Below are 16,403 nucleotides of genomic sequence, written 5' to 3'. Positions count from 1 at the left end.
TGTTCTTGCTGTCTAAAACTTTATTGACCATTACTAACCACAGATATTAAACATGAATCATGTAACATTTAAAACAGGGAAGAGCTCAGCATTCCCTTTGGGTATGCTTCCTTGACAAAGGCTTCTGTGAAAAAAATCAGCTTTATTGAAATATCCTTCTGGATTGTGAATCAGGAAACTGGAGCTTAATTCCCAGCTCTGCTACTTACTTGCTTGAACCATTTTTCTGAGCTCTGTATCTCTCTTTCTGTATCTGTAAAATGGTGAAAGTGACAAGACGGTCACTCCTTTAAGGTTATGGTAAGTATTTGGACTATAAATAAAAATTTTAGGAATATCTCAAAATAGGTTGGCCACTACATTTTTTGATTCCCTACATAGGATCATCCATTTATTTATTCTCAAGGAAACCCAACTGCTGACAGCCAGATACCTCCCCAGGGCAGTCCAGAAAATAGAAAGCAGAACTGGGTTCTTTCTGTTATATGTGGTATTCTATCAAAGTATCAGTGATAGCACCATTGTGATATTGATTACATTCATAGGATTTAATATCTTAAATGGCCATTTAATGCTACAGTTCTAGGCATTCCATTGAAAGTATGTTTGATTGAACAATCTTTAAATTATCTGATATTCATATTTCTTTTCTGTGATATTAGCAAGAAACGATAAATTTCTCACTCTTGTTCTACAGAGAACAACTCCTGCGCAACTTCATTTTGAGGGCAATTGTGAATTTTTTTAATTTAAATCCAGTTAGCCAACCGATAGTACATCATTAGTTACAGGTGTAGTGGTCAATAAATTATCGGTTGCGTATAAATGTGAATTTTATTTTTTAGTCTCCTAAATTATCTAACCTTTACCATAAATGTCAACCTTTTACAGATGTTCACATGTATCTTCCTACAAAGATATTTCAGGCTTCCCGGCCTTCATTCAACTTACTTGACTCACCTCATGGCCCACGAGAGGACCAGGTAAACTTGCACATGAGTTTTTTTCTGTCAGCTATTCGCAAAACTGCCATCTTTGTGGCAAATAACAGAACTAGCCATTATGGTTTCTGCTAGTAACTGGTGATAGGCAAAATGCTACCCTGGTGAAGATATACTCCTTTTTAGTTCACTTTTTTCTTTTTCTTTTAACTTAAATTCAACTGATTAACATACAATGTATTATTTGTTCCAGGGGTACAGATCTGTAATTCATCAGTCTTATATAAGCAGTGCTCCTTACAACACATACCCTCCCCAATGCCCATCACCCAGTTACCCCATCCCCCCACGCCCCTCCCCTCCAGCAACCTTTTCTAGCCAGGCTCTAAGAAAACTAAATTGCTACATCATTCATTTGGAAGGTTTCATTGTTTTTGTTTTACTTCTCATCAAAATTTAGGGAATTCTTATGGAAAAGGTTTAGAGGTGAAAAGATCAACACTCTAGGGCATTAAGTCCACAAGTAGACTTAATTTTTTTTTTTGTCTTTTCTAAAACTAAAGGTTCCCTCCGTTCATGTAGAAATCCATCTTCCTAGAGACCAGTCTGGGGAGGTGGACTTCAAAGCACTGGTTTTACAGTTGAAGGAGACCTCCAGCTTACAGGAGCAAGCTGATATCCTTTACATGCTGTATAATATGAAGTAAGTGATAAATATTCTCAGTCTCCGTTCATGTTCACGTAGAGAGGAAGTAAAACATAGTAAGTACTGCACAGCTTTGGAGTCTCATTGACCTGGATTTGAATTTTGCAACCTACCCACTGTGTAACCTCAAGCCTCAGTTGTTCTCATTTATAAAATCTGGATTATACCTACCGCATAGAACTGTTGTAAAGATTAAACAAGATAAAATATCTGCAAAATCTCTAATACAATGCCTGGCACACAGTAGGTGACCAGTAACTGCTATTATTATTATTTTAATTATTTTAAGCCTCTGTTATTTGGTAAAATCCACAGATAAATACTTAACTCAAAACAAGTATGAACATGGAGGCTTACAGAAAACAATTAACTAGCATTTCTGAGTATTTGCTATGTGTCTGGAACCCTGCTAGGTACATTATATGTAAGTACCTCAAACTCAGTATACCCAAATTGAACTCTCTCCTGTCCCTTACTTCCCCGCCAAATATAACCTGAACCTCCTCATTTATTCATGTAGTCGTCAACCTGAAGAGGCAGGATGGGCTCCCCTCCTCTAAGTTTGATTTGGATGTTGAGACTGATGATGCCACACATGTACCAAAAGAGTGTAAAATGTTTACTACTCACATAATGAGACTTCTGGGGAGAGTGGAACAGATTCCCAAGTTGGTCCAAAAAAAAAAAAAAAAAAAGCTTGAGTGAGCAGGGAAAGGGGGCTGCATTGGGGTTTTATTATGATTAGGAGGTGAGGCTAGGATAAAGGTTCTCACCAGCACCAAAGGAGGGAACACTCGGATTTCCCTGGCACCTTGCCCAGGTGTAGGCTGGAAGGGAAGGAGGAGCAGTAGGACTTGTAAGCAGTCAGTAGTCAAACATTAAAAATGGAGTCACATTCTAAAATTCTACATCCTCGTGGTTGAAACCAACACCTACCTAATCATCAGGACGCCTGGATGGCACAGCGGTTAAGCGTCTGCCTTCGGCTCAGGGCGTGATCCCGGCGTTATGGGATCGAGTCCCACATCGGGCTCCTCCACTGGGAGCCTGCTTCTTCCTCTCCCACTCCCCCTGCTTGTGTTCCCTCTCTCGCTGGCTGTCTCTATCTCTGTCAAATAAATAAATAAATAAAATCTTAAAAAAAAAAAAAAAACCTACCTAATCAGCAAGCTTCGCCCCATATCCAGTTAAGCACCAAGGCTTTTCAGTTTTACCTCTAAATATTTACCTTCTGCAACGCTAGCATTGCTGCCTTCACTCACGTCTCTCACCAGGACTATTGCTCTGGCTTTCTAACAAGTCTTACTATTTCTACCTTGCTCTCCTCAAGCCCAGCCTCCACAGAGGAGGGAGAGTAACTTTTCCTTTTCACTTTCTAAGATAGAAATGTCCAAATTTATACAAAAATAGAGAGAATGGCATAATGAGCCCTTGGGAACCCATCACCCAGTCTGAACAATTATAAACACATGGTTAATCTTGTCACGTCTATATTCTCACTCTCTCCCAGCTTATTTTGAAAAAGAGACCAGATGTTTTATCATTTCATTCCTAAATATTTCAATATTATTTCTAAAAGTCAATGAAGCTCTTAAAACATAACTACAATGGGACTTCTGATTCCAGACAAGATAGAGTACATGCATCTCTCTGTTCCTCCTGCTAAGTACAAGAGGACATTATTTATAAAAGAAACATAACAAGGTGTTAAAAGATGGAAAGAAGAAGGCAGACTGGTTAAGGACCTCAAGATCTGAGGATTGACAAGGTGGTGATGTACCTGGGTTTTCTTTGTCGCCTCATACATCCTGCATCAGGTGCACCTGATGCACCACCCTGAAAATGCCAAAGGGCAGAGATGACAGGAGCCCTAAAAAAAGCCTACTCTTTCTAGACAAAGGACCAGGAAAGGGCAGACTGGCAACAGACAGCTTTTAGACAATAACCACTCCTACTCCAGCCAAGCACCATAGAAAAATCTGCAGCCCCGCACCTGTCAACAAGGGCTGAGTGGGAAGCCCAGACGTACACTCTGGCCCTACTGTGACAAAGGAGACACTGCCTCACCTCCCCCTACTGCCAGGGTGGTGTCAAAGAAGACCAAGGAGGGGTCTGGGATTTTCCTGCCCTCTAGGCGGTAATGAAGTCCCCTTGGTCTGTCTGACTCCAGAGCCCACACTGCTTCCATCAGATCGTGGGGTTTAATGAGTAAGTGAAAAAGACAGCTGAAAAGCCCACCAGCACCAAGATCAAATTTTTACACATCTAATTGTATCAAAAGTAGCCCAAACGTATTTTTAGCCATTTGGGGCCTGCCTGCTTTGCATACGCCTTGAAACCTACTCCATCTTTGCCAATAAGAGTTAAGCCCAGGGCCACGCAGACGGCAAACCACTGCTGCCATTCGCTGCTCTCTAACCTGGAGATGCCCCGCAGTGCTACTGAAGGACATGACCTAGACATGTAACTTCCTCTTCCCCTCCCCCCTGGGACTTTCCTTGCCCTCCACCCCTTCTGGATGAGAGAGCTTGTGCCCTACATACGCCTCTGGACAGTCTTCTGCTGGGAGGGACTTCCCTTCTCATACAACCCTAGGTGCCACCCAATAGACTTTGTCATGTGCTACTGCCCCAAAAATGACATGAGGTCTTATTATTTTGATGTCTCTGCTTCTTTTGTTCTTCTTTTAGGGTAAGGCCTTCTACTCAACAAATACCTATTGAGTGCTTATTATGTGCTGGGCACAAGGCTAAATGCAAACTAATGGAAAGATAGAGAGCGTAAGATGAGATAAGGGGTAAGGACGGAATGACTGTAGCTTGAATGAGAACTGAAGATTCAGTCAGGTAGTTGATAGGGGCAAACGAAGGGAGTTGTACATGAGAAGCTCATACTTTCCCACCAATTCAGATAATCCACGGTTGACTGCCAACTCTTCTGCTCCTAACATGGGTTCTCTTCATCTGATCCTGTTTCACTAACTTCACCATAACATCTGATTGAACCTACAGTCTCCCTAAAACTAGTATTCCAGGTAATGTCAGACCACTTGAGTAGAGCGTGTATGATGTGCTGCATGGATTTTAATACACTTGGAATTCGCCTGATATCCCTCGTGGATTTAGGAGTAGAAGTTGAGAGGTGGGGTCTCCTATTTCAGTTGATTAGCATTCCTTCTGTGAATTGTCTGTTTATAACCTTCGTTTGTTCTCTATTGAGTTATTGATATTTTTTTCTTATTGATATTAGATATTACTATTTTGTTTGTTATACTTGTTGCAGATATTTTGTCCAACTAATCGCTAATTATTCATATACCTTTCTCTATGCAGAAGTTTAGTTTTTATATCACCAAATCTGTTAGTCTTTTCCTTTTTTGGGTTTCTTGTCATGCATCCTCTCCCAGAATTTAAAAAATATTTTAAATACCTTTAATAATTCTTAAAGAAATTTTTATGTCAGGGTGTCTGGGTGGCTCTGATGGTTAAGTGTCTGCCTTCAGCTCAGGTCATGATCACAGGATCCTGGGATCAAGCCCCACAATCGCATCAGGCTCCCTGCTCAGCGGGAGACTCCTTCTCTCTCTCCCTCTGCCCCTCCCCCTCCTCTCATGCTCTCTCTCTCTCTAAATAAATAAATAAATACAATCTTCTTTTTAAAAAGATAATTTTATGTCTTTAATTCTACTTGGAATTTATATATGTCTTCTTACTCAGCATATCTAAACTCCAGTTCACTGTCTTGATCAGAAACCTACCACTTCCTGACCATGTTCATAGTATCATCATTCTTTTAGTCACCCAGACTTGAGATTGTGTCATCATCTTCAACTCCTCCTCATCCCCTGCCTCTCCCTGCAATATCACCACTACCTTTGGGAATCAGTGGCCAAATATACATCCTCTATGATCAGACTTTCAACCTTTATCTACCATTGCTCCCCCCTCACAACGTAAATACTTTCACCAGAATAGCCCACAGTTTGTCATATCCAAAGCAGCCTCTACATGACCACTTTCACGCTGTGGCTCATGTTCTTCCGTCTGCCTTTACCACATCCCATCTCTCCATGTTGGAATTCTAGCTGTCCATCAAGGCCTAGTTCATCTGTCATCTCCAGAAAGCTTTCTCTGATCTCTAGGAATAAAAAGGTTCATCCCTGATTGTGAAATCTCAAAGCATGTCCTTAAATATTATTCATTTATTGATTTTTATTTTGACCATTTCAAACTTAGAGAAAAGTTGTAAGAACAGTACAAAAAAAATTTTATGGATATCCTTCACCCTGATTCCTCAGGTTTAATCTCACTCTCTCTCTCTCTCATTCTTTCTATCATCATTATCATCATCGTCACACATACATATGATTTCTGAATCATTTGAGAGTAAGTGGTGGACATGATCCCCTTCTAACCCCTAAGTATTTGAATGTGTATTGTGTATTTCCTAAAGACTAGGAATTCCCTCACATAAGCACAGTACGAATTCTCTCACATAAGCACAGTACACTTGCGAAAATCAGAAAATTAGGGGCGCCTGGGTGGTGCAGTTGGTTAAGTGTCCAACTCTTGATTTCGGCTTAGGTCATGATCTCAGGGTCCTGAGATGGAGCCCCATGTTGGGCTCCCTGCTCAGCACAGAGTCTTGAGATTCTCTCTCTCTCTCTCTCCCCCCTTCTGCACCTCCCCCCACTCACGCACTCTCTAAATAAATAAATAAGTAAATAAATAAAATCTTTTTTTTAAAAAAAGAAAAAGATTATTAATGTTAAAACAATACTGTTATCAGGACACCTGAATGGCTCAGTTGGTTAAGCATCTGCTTTCAGCTTGGGTCATGATCTCAGGGTTCTGGGATCGAGTCCCGCATCGGGCTCTCTGCTCAGCGGGGAGCCTGCTTCTCCCTCTCCCTGCTTGCTACCCCTGCTTGTGTGTGCACTCACTCTCTCTCTCTCTCTCTGACAAATAAATAAATAAAATCTTTTTAAAAAACAATGCTATTATATAATCTACAGACTATATTTGCCAGTTGTCCCAGTAGTGTCTTTACAGCAAAAGAAAATCTAAATGATGCATTTCATTCAATTCTCACGTGTCCCCAGTCCCTTTAATCTGGAACAGTTCTTGAGTCTTTATTTTTCATGTTGTTGGCATTTGTGAAGCATACAGATGAATTATTTTTACAGAATGTCCCTAAATTTTGGTTCATTTGGTGTTTTCTCCTAATTAAATCCAGGTTATGCATTTTGGGCAGGAATACCACTGAAGTCATGCTGAGTTCTTCTCAGTGTGTCATATCAGGAGGGCACTTAGTGTCGATGAGTCCCATTGCTGGTTTTATCACTCGGTTAAGGTAGTATCTCCCACATTTCCTCCACTGTAAAGTTTTTATGTTGCGCTTTGTAATTAAAAAGTATCTTGTGGAAATATACTTTGAAACTATAAATATCCTGTTACTCTTCAAACCTTCATTCACAGTTTTTTTTAATCCATTGTTGACTCTTCCTATGGTACTTTTTATTTCATGTTTTTAAAAATATATTTAATATATTAAATTATATTTATTATTTTTAATATATTTAGTGTATTAAATACATTATATACAGTGTATATTTACTGTAATTTAATATATTGAATAGATAATACATTATCATGGTTCAAACTGTTTAAAGTACAAAAGGATACAGGGAAAGGATAAAAAGTCTTTCTCCCACCTCTGGTTCCCCAACTCACAGGCAGTGGTATTGGTTTTTTGTGTATCCATCCAGGGACAATTTATGCATATGTAGGTAAATAAAGCATATATGTGTATAATTTTACACCTGTTTCACCAAATGGAAGCATAGTATATACACTGTTCTGTGCCTTGCTTTTTTTTTCACTAAAACTATCTTGAAATTCATTCCATATATATTCCATTTATCTATGACTGGTTAACAAATAACCCCAAAACTCAGTGGCTTGAGATAATAAAAGCAAAAAGTGTTTAAATTATCTGTCACAGTTCTGGAGCTCATCTAAGTTCAGCTAGGCAGTTCTCACTTGGGAGCTCATTCAGTTGTGGTCCGACAGCATCTGGGGTTGAAGTCACCATGAGGGTGTCCACTCATATATCTGGGGGTTCATCCTGGTTGTTGACTGGCACCTCACCTGGGCCTGTCACCCGGAACACCTACAGATGACCTCCCCCATGTGTCTCTCTACTTCCTCACAGCCTGATGTCTAGGTTCTAAGAGTATGTGCCCCATAAAAGGACCAAGTGGAGCTGCCTTAATGTTTACGATCTCGCCTCAGAAATCATACAGCAGCACTTTCAACTTAGTCACAAGCATGCCTGGGTCAAAGGGGAAAGAACGCAGACCCACCCTCTTCACAGGAGGACTGTAAAAGTCACACTGTAAGAAGGGTGTGTTAGATAGAACATTATTGGAGTCATTTTAAAACATACAATCTGTCACAATCTAGATCTACAGCATATTTTCCTAATAGTTGCGTAGCATTCTATTGTTTGAACATACCATGATTTGTTTAACCATTCTCCTATTGATGGACATTTGGGTTGTTTCCCATCATTCACTATCACAAACAATACTATAGTAAATAATTTCACGGCATGTATCATTTCTCATGTGTGGAGTCTATCCTACAGATGTGCCAGAATTAAAATTCCTAGATCAAAGAATATAGACATTTTTAATATTAATCTGTATTTCCAAATAGCTCTCCGGAGAGATTGTCCCAATTTTCACTCCCATCAGCAAGACACTGAGAGTACCTGTTTTCCCAAAGCCTTACCAATGCAGTGTTATCAAATTTGGGGATGTTTGACAACATGATAGATTTTAAAAGGTATTATCTTGGCATAGTGTTAATTTTAATTTTTCTTATTATGCGTGAGATCAGACACCTTTTCCTATATTTAAAATTCCTTGGTATTGGGGCACCTGGGTCGCTCAGTCAGTTAAGCATCTGCCTTCAGCTCAGGTCGTGGTCTCAGGGTCCTGGGATCAAGCCCCTCATCGGGCTCCCTGCTCAGCCAGGAGCCTGCTTCTCCGTCTCCCTCTACCATTCCCTCTCGCTCATGCTCTCTCTCTCTTTCTCAAATAAATAAATAAAATCTTTTTTAAAAATAAAAAATAAATCCATCAGTATTTGACCTATTTTCTTTTGTGTCTTTTCTTTTTTTATTATTTATTTGTTGCAGTTCTTTCTTTCTTTCTTTGAGAGAGAGAGCATGAGTGGGGTGAGGAGCAGAGGGACAGGGAGAGAGAATGAGGAGACTCTCACTGAGTGTGGAGCCCAACACAGGGCTCAATCTCATCACCCAGAGATCATGACCTGAGCCAAAATAAGGAGTTGGGCACTTAACCAACTGAGCCACCCAGGCACCCCTGTTGAAGTTCATTATATATCAGGGAAATTGGCCTATGAATTGCAAATATTTTTCTGTTTGTAATTTGTCCTATGACTTTGCTTACAGTGGTTTTCTGCAATATGAATTTTGTTGTTTTTATGTATATAAGTGCATCACAATTTCTTTTATGGCTTCTTGTGTATAGGTTACAGTTAAACAATGCTCTTGCCCCCAGAGTTATAAAGTAGTTCTCCCATATTTTTTCTAGTACCTTTACATTTAAATCTTTGATATATTTGAAATTCTGATGTTCAGTGTAAGGCATGAATCCAATTTCTTTTTCAGATGGCTACTTGATTGTCTTAACATTGTTTAATAAATAATCTTCCTTCATCATAAATTAAATTCTCAATTTTGTAGCAATTTACATATATTTTATGATACTTTACTATTGACTTGTTATATCATCTTTATAACAATAATGTATATGCATCCTTTACAGATAAGCACATATTCTTTTTTTTCTCAGTTCCCTAAGTGTAGCATACTTTCTGAACTTTCAATAGTTAAATTAAGTCTTTGACTTTGTTTTCAGCTACGTTGAAGCCTATGAAGAGCGTAAAAGAAAGCATTTTGTCAAAGCACAGCCGAAACTAAGACTTGTTCTTGTCTAGGTATTTGGGTTTCATGCCGACTACTAATCACAGATTTACAAGGATTCTTAGTAAATAACGTTTATTTCCTAATGAGAGAGACCTACCAAAAGCAGGCATATACGTTATAACACTGAAACAAATGATTGTTGCCAGCAGCTTTACTTATAATTAATGTAGGCCTCTCTTTAACATTCCAGAGGACCTGACTGGGACACTGAATTATATGATGAAGGGGGTACAACAGTCCGAGAGCTGCTTACTGAACTGTATGGCAAAGTTGGAGAAATTCGTCACTGGGGCCTGATCCGATATATCTCTGGAATCTTAAGGAAGAAGGTGGAAGCACTTGATGAGGTACTATAAACAGTTCTTGAATTTATACCAAATCTAAATGGAGGTGCTTTTTAAAAATTGGTTTCCGTAATTGATTTTTAAGGCAACCACAGCATCTGATCATTTGAGATGTTGTCTTTCCCACCTTAAGTTCCTGATACTCAATTAGCTTTTTGTTTGTGAATGTCAAATATACAATACTGAAGTTTGTAAATGATAAGATGTTATAAATGATGAGAATTCTACAGCTTAAGAATGAATTTACAGTAGGCTTAAAAGTTCCTACCTCTTAGGAGATAAAAATTCCTCATTGTTTCTTCTTAAAAATCTCTCTCTTCTGATCTACATGGTATTTCCCGAGAAAGAGGGTTTGTGTGTCAGTAAATTAAGGGAAAGCAAAGATCTGTGGGCTAGAAGAGTAATTATCATGGAAGGCTGAGGTGTTATGGGAAGGATAATGCTGTTATGCTATCTCTTCTTAGGCTTGTACAGCCCTTCTCTCCCACCAGAAACATTTGACGGTGGGACTCCCTCCAGAACCTCGAGAGAAGACCATCTCTGCGTGAGTATGGTTTTTGGTTGGGTTTGATCAAGCTTCCCTGAGCCTTTAAGAAGCTGTGTGGACTCACAACAGTTCTCTTGCCCTAATCTGTCACTGGATGATAATGTCCTACATGTGTGCGCTTCTGTCAGAGACACTTGGCATGAGAATGTTGATAATGACAGGGTATGAGTAAATGAAAGAGTAAATTCACAAGAAGTAGTACGCAGATGTATTTTGCTTTTTAGGGTTTTTTGTTGTTGTTGGTGGTGGTGGTAGTGGTGATGGTTTTTGTTTTTGTGCTTGTTTTTTACTTATTGGCTTTCCCAAGCCTCACATCCCAAAGCAGCCCTAAACAGGGCAGGGAAGTAGAATTAGCACCCACAAAAATCCGATATACTCTAGACTTTCTTCCAGGCCTCTCTCTTTGCCTTGTAGATGGCTGTTTGCTCCCTATGTCTCTTCACATTTCTTCCCTCTATATGTGTCTTTGTGTCCAAATTTCCCAAACTTTTATATAAGAACACTTGGCATATTGGATTAGGGTCCACCCAATGACCTTACTCTAACTTAATTACCTTTGTGAAAACCTTGTCTCCAAATGAGATCACACTCTGAGGGACTCTGGGCTAGGATTTCAATATATGAACGTTGACAGGACACAATTCAACCTATAATACCTTACTCTCAGCAAACAAAGCCTTTTTATCAAAAATCAGATCAATTTTTGCCACTATTATGGCAATCCAAAAGAAGATGGCATGGTCCATGACCCATTCCCCCAGAGTGCTTCATATCAACAGGAGAGTCAGAAGTGTGGGAAGAGGTATGCATACGTGTGTGTGTGTGTGTGTGTGTGTGTGTAAACTGATGAAACTAGAAAATCAGTATTTTCTAGTGTGATCATAAAGCAATAAAATGGTTTCCAAAAGGTACAGCTTAAATTTAGTTTATTACTTTCTAGCCATAATAGTTACTTATCATATGTTAAGAATTAACCATGAAAGACTGATCTGGAAGGACCTCATGGGATGAGTTTTAAATAAAAGTGTGAAGGAGAAGGGCAATCCAGCTTTAGAGAGGGGAGAGGAGAGCTCTCCTGAGGTGATATAGGCCAAAGTGGTTTGGGGAAGTAATGAACTTTAAAGACTGAGAGAACCAAATGCTACCAGCAATGATGAGACACTGAAGCAGTGACTTGGACTTAGGAGGAGATTTTGTATTTTCTCCATGTATTTAAGCTTAAATAGTCACAGAAAGATGGCCTTTTTTCACCGTCTTCTCCCTCAGACCTCTGCCCTATGAAGTGCTCACTCAGCTGATAGATGAAGCCAGTGAAGGGGACATTAGCATCTGGATCCTTACACAGGTGAGCAGAATTATGACGTCTAATAGGGTGATTGATATTTTTGTTTTCAATTGATCTGGCAGTTTCCAAAGACTACCAAGTAGGCTTTGTGAGACCTGGACCATAATTTTTTCTATATTCATTCCATGCACAGGAAATAATGGTATATCTAGCCATGTATATGCGCACTCAGCCTGGCCTCTTTGCTGAAATGTTTCGACTTCGAATTGGCCTAATCATACAAGTTATGGCAACAGAACTGGCCCACTCCCTTCGATGTTCAGGTACTCGTTTTAGTAACTATTTTTGGCAGAATTCACTTTTAACATAGGGCTACCGAGTTTGGGATCGGGAGGGAAAGAAAGCGAAAACATTTTATCAGTAGCTCAGAAGCCGCATATAGCAGTCTTATTCCCATGTTAGTCAACCTCTAATTATACAAATCACGGGACTGGTTTTATGACAGATTGATGGATTAGTCCTGCAACTTCACAGTTCCACCTCCTGGGGGCTCTGCACTCCAACTTACATTCCTTCTGACTCCTAGCGTGAGCCTAAGTGTGCAGGGAATCTGAGTGTGACAGACTGGCTTTGCTTCTGACTCAGGCAGTGCAGCTTCCTGACCCCAGATTCAGTCACCACATCAGTCTGATCATATTGTCAGTATTCGGTCTAGTCAACAACAGGATTGACTAAAGGAACGCCATATTTCTATTAATATTTATCTGGCAGGACTCTCTTTGAAATCAACTATAAGTATATTTGGCAAGATAACAGGTTTAGTTAGAAGAAAAGTGGGGGCCTGTGGAAGCTGTAGCACAAAATCGTGTAAAGTGTAAGGGAGGGAAAGGGACCCCCATGGCATGACTATTTTTTTTCCCATTGGTATTTGTTTGATTTCAGGAAGAATGGTAAAATAATAGAGATAGAGATTGCATACAAAAATGAAGCTAGAGTTGCAAAACTGAATTTTAGCCATTATTTCTGTTACCCTTCCCGGAAAGGCTTTTAATTGAGCTATTAACAAGTAGCTAAATTTTTTGGCTTGAGTCTAACCTAAGTTACCTAAGATAATTTATATTAAAATAACCCTTTAAAGGAAAAGAGCTAATGATTATTTTCTACCTACCATATGTCAGACTCTGTGCTTGCTTTATATTTACATACATTATCTCATTTAATCCTTATGACCACCCTCTGGAGAAGGTATTTTTGTTCCACTTTTACCAATAAGTCATCTGAATCTCAGAGAGATTAAATAACTTGCCTAAAGTTACTAAAGTTACATAGTAACTTTACTTGCCTAGTAAATAAGTAAAATTTGAGTCCAAGCCCACCTGATTTCAAATGATTTCCAGTTCAGCACCTTGTTATGGATTACACACACACTCACACATATCTATATATACACATATCTATATTCTCTAGCCGTGGTATGCAGGGATGTTTTATTAGGGTCTAATTATTTAATAATAAACCTCAACAAGGAAAAAACCCCAAACATTCTTCACTTTTCTTTAATTGCCCATTACTGATTTTTTTCCCTGTGGATTCATCAAAACTATGGCTCTTTACTTCTTACACAATAAAGTCAAGATCCCTGGATCTGATATTCAAAACCTCAAGAATGCTACCTCCTACTTTCACAGTATTTCCCACTAATTTTATCAGTCACCATCCTTGGAGATTGATGTCTCCTCTGATTTCCAAAGCACTTATTGTCTATACTTCTCATTTGGTACTTAGTATAGACATGTTTTATTATTGTTTATCTTGTTTACGTGTGTAATCTCTCCCAAATAGCTGTTCAGCTTCTCAAGATCAAGTATGCCATAACTGTTTGTTAATAACATTGCTTAAAGTCATGACCTACATGTAGTAAGCTCTTATTAACTGTGATTATTTTTTATCTTTTTCAAGTTTGTATTTAAATTCCAGTTGGTTAACATACAGTGTAATATTAGTTTCAGGTGTACAATTTAGTGATTCATCACTTACATACAACATGCAGTGCTCATCGTAAGTGCACTCCTTATTACCCATCACCCATTTAACCCATCCCCCTGCCCGCCTCCTCTCTAGTAACTCTCACTTTGTTCTTTATAGTTAAGAGTCTGTTTTCTTTCTCTTTTCCCCCCATGTTCATCTGTTTTGTTTCTTAAATTCCACATATGAGTGAAATCATATAGTATTTGTCTTTCTCTGACTGACTTAATTTCGCTTAACATAATACTCCCTGGCTCCATCCACATCGTTGCAAATGGCAAGACTTCATTCTTTTCTATGGCTGAATAATATTCCATTGTATATATGTACTACATCTTCTTTATCAATTCATCAGTTGATGGACATTGGGACTCTTTCCATAATTTGGCTATTGTTGATAATGCTGCTATAAGCATTGGGGTGCAGGTGCCCCTTTGAATCATTATGCTTGTATCCTTTGGATAAATACCTGTAGTGCAATTAGTGGGTCGTAGGGTAGCTCTATTTTGAACTTTTTGAGGAACCTCCATACTGTTTTCCAGATTGGCTGAACCAGCTTCCATTCCCACCAACAGTGTAATGGGGTCCCTCTTTCTCCACATCCTTACCAACATCTATTGTTTCCTGAGTTGTTAATTTTAGCCATTCTGACTGGTGTGAGATGGTATCTCATTGTGGTTTTTTAAAAAGATTTTATTTATTTCAGGAAGAGAGAGATAGCACACGAGTAGGGGGAGGGACACAAGGAGAGGAAGAAGCAGACTCCCCACTGAACAAGGAGCCCGACTCAGGGCTTGCTCACAGGACCCTGAGATCATGACCTGAACCAAAGGCAGATGCTTAACCTACTGAGCCACCCAGGCGCCCCACTCATTGTGGTTTTGATTTGTATTTCCCTGATGCCAGGCCGGGGCGGGGGGTGTTGTGCATTTTTTCACGTGTCTATCGGCCATTTGTATGTCTTCTTTGGAGAAATGTCTGTTCATGTCTTCTGCCCGTTTCTTGACTGGATTATTTGTTTTTTGGGAGTTGAGTTTGATAAGTTCTTTATAGGTTTTGGATTCTAGCCCTTTATTGGATAAGGCATTTGCAAGTATGTTCTCCCATTCTGTAGGTTGTCTTTTAGTTTCGTTGACTGTTCCCCTTGCTGTGCAAAAGCTTTTTATCTTGATGAAGTCCCAATAGTTCATTTTTGCTTTTGCTTTCCTTGCATTTGCTGCAAGGTGGTTCAACATCTGCAAACCAATCAATGTGATAGACCACATTAATAAAAGAAAGGACAGAAACCATATGATCCTCTCAATAGATGCCGAAAAAGCAGTTGACAAAATACAGCAACCTTTCTTGATTAAAACTCTCCACAGTGTAGGGATAGAGGGAACACACCTCAACATCATAAAAGCCATATGTGAAAAACCCACAGCAGATATCATTCTCAATGGGGAGAAACTGAGAGCTTTTTCCCTAAGGTCGGGAACTCAACAGGGATGCCCACTCTCACCACTGTTGTTCAACATAGTACTTACTGGAAGTCCCAACCTCAGCAATCAGCCAACAAAAAGAAATAAAAGGCATCCAAATCGGCAAAGAAGAAGTCAAACTTTCACTCTTTGCAGATGACATGACATTCTATGTTGAAAACCAAAAGATTCCAGCCCAGAATTGCTAGAACTCATACAGGAATTCAGCAAAGTGGCAGGATATAAAATCAATGCACCGAAGTCAGCTGCATTTCTATACACTAACAATGTCCTGACATTTCTGATGACTAGCTGAGGAAGCCACAGACAGCCTAATGAATCTCAGTCCTTCGGCCATGAAGAACCTCCTGCATCACATTCTCAGTGGCAAGGAGTTTGGAGTGGAACGAAGTGGTAAGATTTGAGTAATGGCATTTCCATTTCAGAGTGTTAGTTTTGTCTCGTTGATTTTGAAATGTTTTTCTTTAATCAGAGGAAAGTTTCCCCCAACTAAATAGAACCCCACTATATGAAACAGTTAAAAAGCAAAGCTGTCTTCTGGAACAAGATTTGGGAACTACTGTATGTTTCTTTTTTCTCCTTAAATGGTATATTACCTAAGTGGATTACTACCATGTTTTGTTTTGAACTGTTCTATCTATTCCTTTACATTATCCTAAACCTCCACTTTAGGACAACTAACAACCCATACCACTTGAAACTTTCTTGTATTCCGTTTGGCAGTAATTCAGTAGCATTTACAGTGGTGTGTCTATGTGTATGTAGCTGTTAGAGTGCATCTGATGTATCCTCTCCCCTTTGAATTCAGATACATCTCGGGGTCCATCACAAATTAACCCTCCACCTGCACTTGGTGGTTTGGCAGTGGTATTGGGCATCAATTATCTAAAACAGGGCAAATGAGAAAGGTTATCTCTCATGCTCAACTTAAGCTTAGGATAAATAAATATATAATGTCGGATGGATGGACCCTAGACCCCAGAGTGGTCAAAGAAATTTATAAAGCAGTGCTTCTCAAGCTTTACTGTGCATGAGAATCATCTGGGGAACTTGCTAAA

General features: G+C 39.3%; 1 protein-coding gene across 6 annotated transcripts in view; it reads left to right on the top strand.

Annotated features, from left to right (window-relative positions):
• PHKA1 (phosphorylase kinase regulatory subunit alpha 1) overlaps positions 1-16,403 on the top strand; it is a 143,231-nt gene that overhangs the window by 113,819 nt on the left and 13,009 nt on the right. For all 6 annotated transcript variants that reach the window (XM_040631061.1, XM_040631056.1, XM_040631049.1 and 3 more), the window contains 7 exons: positions 892-983; positions 1,505-1,644; positions 9,854-10,010; positions 10,472-10,551; positions 11,821-11,899; positions 12,033-12,162; positions 15,637-15,738. In XM_040631061.1, coding sequence (XP_040486995.1) covers positions 892-983; positions 1,505-1,644; positions 9,854-10,010; positions 10,472-10,551; positions 11,821-11,899; positions 12,033-12,162; positions 15,637-15,738 — 780 coding nt within the window. The remainder of the gene's footprint in view (positions 1-891; positions 984-1,504; positions 1,645-9,853; positions 10,011-10,471; positions 10,552-11,820; positions 11,900-12,032; positions 12,163-15,636; positions 15,739-16,403) is intronic.

Source organism: Ursus maritimus (assembly GCF_017311325.1).
Source record: "Ursus maritimus isolate PB19 chromosome X unlocalized genomic scaffold, ASM1731132v1 scaffold_X1, whole genome shotgun sequence".
NCBI lineage: Eukaryota > Metazoa > Chordata > Mammalia > Carnivora > Ursidae > Ursus > Ursus maritimus.
Note: the sequence above shows the minus strand (reverse complement) of the source record. Positions and strands in the feature narration are given on the sequence as shown.